General features: G+C 40.7%; 1 protein-coding gene across 1 annotated transcript; it reads right to left on the bottom strand.

The window, feature by feature from the left end:
• Positions 1-2,261: 2,261 nt before the first annotated feature.
• Positions 2,262-4,121, bottom strand: LOC141334959 (general transcription factor II-I repeat domain-containing protein 2-like). Its single transcript, XM_073840179.1, has one exon. It carries the CDS (start codon positions 4,119-4,121, stop codon positions 2,262-2,264), a length of 1,860 nt encoding a protein of 619 aa, XP_073696280.1.
• Positions 4,122-4,437: the final 316 nt, after the last annotated feature.

The following is a 4,437-nucleotide window of genomic DNA, read 5'->3' as shown; positions in this document are numbered from 1 at the left end:
AATGCAAAATTGTAAGTAATGCTTAGTCAACATTACTTGATTGTTTAAGTAAAGACAACATTAGGGTTTACAGTGTATGGCTTAATAAATTATGTTCTTGGGCATAATTTGCAAGCTAACATGCAGTAAAAGCTATAACCTACGTTTAACCTAAATATAAATGATTTTATTCAGTATTTTTGTGCGTCCTCTATAAAGCAACATTTATGAGTAGTGCGCATGCGCACAAATGCCTAAGGGAACTTTCGGAGTATAAGAGGGAAACTGTGCTAAATCAAACATAAAATACAGCGAAATGACAGGGAGCAAGAAAATATTACGTGAGTGATTAGGTGCTTTGTTCAATACAGGTGCATTTTTTTGAGAACTCTAATCAGTTAAATAGCATAAGTTATTGGTGAGGTTAACAACAGCCGTACTTTGTTGAACTAACGTGGTTCAAACGATGAGACCATATGAAACAGTCTTTACTAGCTTATTCGTTTCCACAAAAATGCTGCACAAATAAGCAAGCATTTTAACGTTTTAAAAACACTAATCTACAATTATTGTTCAATCGCTGGAGTGTTTTTTAATGCCTTTAAAATATGTAGTTTTGTGAACACGGACGAAGAAACGCCAGCCCCGAAGCTCATCCGTAAACCACATAAACAGCTCATATGCGCTTAATATAGCTCTTTAAAATGATATTCTGTTTACATTGTGTACAGTCGCTGGAGTGTTTTTATTTAAATGCTTTTAAAGAGGCTCAGTGATGTAGTTCGCAGACCGAGAGCTCGGAGCCTTGACTCTCATGTCAGTAAAACAGAAAACACTGGCTGAAGGCAGCTCTCTCCGTTTTAAATGAAACTGCTTGCAAACTCCTGAAATTAGCTCTTGTTCAAAGGGGTTGACGGAATGAAATCGCTGGAACATTTAAATTTTAAAAGGCCGTATTTATTTTCATTTTCCGCTCCACCCCTTCAGTGGAGTGGAATGGCTTAAACTGGGCATTATTTTTCGTACGTGACCTGTGGTTAGAGCAGTGGTTCTCAACCTTTTTTTGAAGTGGGCCGCACTATGTCCAAGTTCAAGTCTCACGGGCCGCATATTATTTACATATGACGCCATCAACGCTCACTAACCAGATATATTGCATCTAAAATTATTACAATTAGATGTATTATTGTCATTAGAGAGTATAATTCTACTTACCATTAATGGGACACCTGATGTTGTCGGGAGCCAACCAATTTGGTGAAAGTCGGCTCAAAAGGTAGCCTAGAATCTAGACGCGCCCCTAGCGGCAGCAAATTACATTTGCTTCTAAGGTCAGTCTAGTTACTCTCAATTCACTTAAATTTCCGAAAAATCCAAGATGTACCGGGCCAATCACGAGTCGGTGGGCGGGCTTAACATGATGACGTCTGACCTGCGACCATAAGTTCAGTCAGACATGAATTCCTGGTTCCGTGAATTAAGCGTGGAAAACTGAACAGTATTTATATATTTTTTTTACTTTTGATACACAGCCACGTCCATGTGTCCTGAGCAGGAGCTCGTTAACGTTACATCTGAACGCGCTGTGGTGTAGAATACGCAAACACCGGAAGCGATCTGTGGCGTGTATACGACACTCATTGTTTACACAGCACAAGAGATTGTGGATATAGCTGCTATTCAAAATGGTAATTACTTGCGCTTGTCCTGGTTGTTCAAACCCATTTAAAGCTGAAAAAGATTAGGTTTGCAAACTCATCCTGGACTTTTTTTTTTTTTTTTTTTACATATTTCCCCTTTCGGTGTTTGCGTATACTACATCAAAGCGCGTTCACATGTGACGAGTCGAATCATAGATATGCTAAACTCGTGCTCATGACAGATGGACGTGGGTGTGTATCAAAGTTAAAAAGAAAATTATATAAATACTGTTCATTTTCTTGCAAAAACCGATCGTTTCGTGTCTTAGGACATCAATGTATCGTCACGAGCCGCAGGGTGTAATTTGGATTTGTCTGTGCATGTTTTTGTTTACTTTTAAAGGTTTAGTGCCCATCTATGTCTATTATTTAGCTGACAGACTGCACAGTGCACTGATTTTTGTTAAAAATCTTCGTCGCTCTGACTACGTCACCTGACCGACTAAGTCTCTGATTGGTTGTAGCGCTATCCTATTGCGTGGCGAGGAGTTTGAAAGACAACCGTTTATCCCACCCCTCCGGTTGAGCCCTGTCTATGGAGAGTGCCCAGACCCTACATTTATGTGGGTCTGGCTTGCCAGGCTACTCAAAAGGAGTAACAGCACAATGAAGTTGTGATTGTAAGTTGTAGTCTGTAAGACGCGCACGGTAACGTGACTTGATGCGCGTCATTGCAGAAAATGTGCGTTCGCAAATGTATGTGGATCCAAATATGGAAAGCACTTTTGAACTTAATAATCTGAGGTTTTGTCCAGAGATGTTTCGCCACATTTCTGCAACTGAGGATGACTGCTGCGCGGTTTGGCTGTGTCCTCTTGCCTGAACATCCATCAGTTCATCTTCGAGCGCGCGGCGAGGCAAACCGAAAGTTGCAGCCAAGTCCTTGATTTTTTCCACAGGGAAAGTGAATGGCTCTCTGATGAATTGTCCTGCATATTTTATTTTCTCAAAATCAGAAAAACGAGAGATGAATTTTTCTTGCATTTGACTGACAGTTTTAACGAATCGTTCTCTCTGTTGCATGTCCAGTACACCATCACACGCGTCATTCAGAAGTGGAAAGTGAGTTAGATCACTATCTTTAAGTTGTGCAATGTACAGTCCTAGCTTCATTTTGAAACTCTCAACACAGCCCAACAGGTCATCAACATGTTTTCCGTCACCTTGAAGTTGCAGGTTCAGCTTGTTTAGGTGAGCTGTGACGTCTGCAAGAAAAGCAACATTTGTTTTCCACTCATTGTCTCTCAAGACTGGAAATCTTTCTCCTTCGCCGATGTCATTAAGAAAGTGAACTATCTCGGGGAGTACAGCCAAAAAGCGATTCAAGACTTTCCCACGACTTAGCCATCTCACTTCACTGTGCAGAATGAGGTCTCCGTAGGCACTGTCCAGTTCGTCCAATAACGCAATAAAACGGCGGTGCATTAAAGGCCGTGCTCGAATGAAGTTGACCACCTTCACCACAGTGTCCATAACCTCCACGAAGTATCCATCTACTAACTTGCTGCATAGTGCTTGCTGATGCACAATACAGTGAAATGCCAACAAGTCAGGGGAGATTTTTCGCATTTCAGCAACGAGACCCTTGTGTTTTCCCGTCATTGAGGGCGCACCATCAGTAGTAATGGAGACAACTGAGGATGCCGGTATGTTCATGTCTTCGCATGCTTCACTGAGTGCTCTATGAATATCCTCGCCCCGTGTTCGTTCGTGTAGCGATTTCAACGCGAATAAATCTTCTGTAACCTCAAAGGTCTCTGAATTCACACATCTCACCCAAATGCAAAGCTGAGCAACGTCTCCGATGTCTGTCGATTCATCCGCTGCCAAACTGAGAGCTGAAGCAGTGGTTAGCTTAGTTTTTAGTTGTTCTGTCAAATTTTCAGATATTTCAGAAATTCGACGAGTAACTGTGTCGTTGCTGAGCTGCAAACTTTTTATCCTACGAATTATCTCGTTCTTGTTGCTCAGATCATCAAACAGACATTGTGTTTCCAGAAAACAGTTCTTAACTAGCTCCCCATCACTGAATGGTTTGCCGTGTTTGGCAAGGAGCCAGGAAATTTTGAACGTGGCTAATGTCACGGCCTGAGACACTTTTAAGCTAGCTCGCATTGTATTTTGTTCAGCGATGGCATTTTTTTCCAGACTAGTTATCTGGAAAGCTCTTTCCTGAGATCCAAGTGGATATTTCTTGTCAAAAGTTGCGTGGGTGGTATCGAAATGTCTTTTCACATTGTAAGTTTTGCATACACCCAGTATTTTTCTACAGAGCAAGCAGAAAGGCTGTCCATCTCGCTCGTTGACTGCAAATTGATTCTTCCATTCTTCAAGCACTCTCCTACCTTCATTGCTGATGCAACGACTCTTTTTGTTTGCATGTGTTCCTTCATTAGTATTTTCCTCACATCTTTTTTCTCCTCTAATAACAAATTTGTCCATTTTGATCGTTAATTGATGACTGTTTTAAATCTGTCAGAAGGCACGCGTGTGAGTTAACTGTGTAATTGCATCAGTTCATAGTTGCGTCAGTTCTCCGCATATATGAAAACATGATCACCAAAATGATTTTATGTGACAAAAATAATGTTCAAAGTTTGTTTAATACATTTATTTGCTTAATACATTTTAAAAAATGAATTGTAAAACCATTAATTATTATATTATTTATTTTAAATTTATTTGTATTTTTTTTTACGTGGTCAGCATCGCGGGCCGCATTTGCATTTGTGACGGGCCGCATGCGGCCCACGGGCCG

This window comes from Garra rufa, chromosome 5, assembly GCF_049309525.1.
Source record: "Garra rufa chromosome 5, GarRuf1.0, whole genome shotgun sequence".
Lineage (NCBI taxonomy): Eukaryota > Metazoa > Chordata > Actinopteri > Cypriniformes > Cyprinidae > Garra > Garra rufa.
This window is presented reverse-complemented; position numbering and strand designations above follow the sequence as displayed.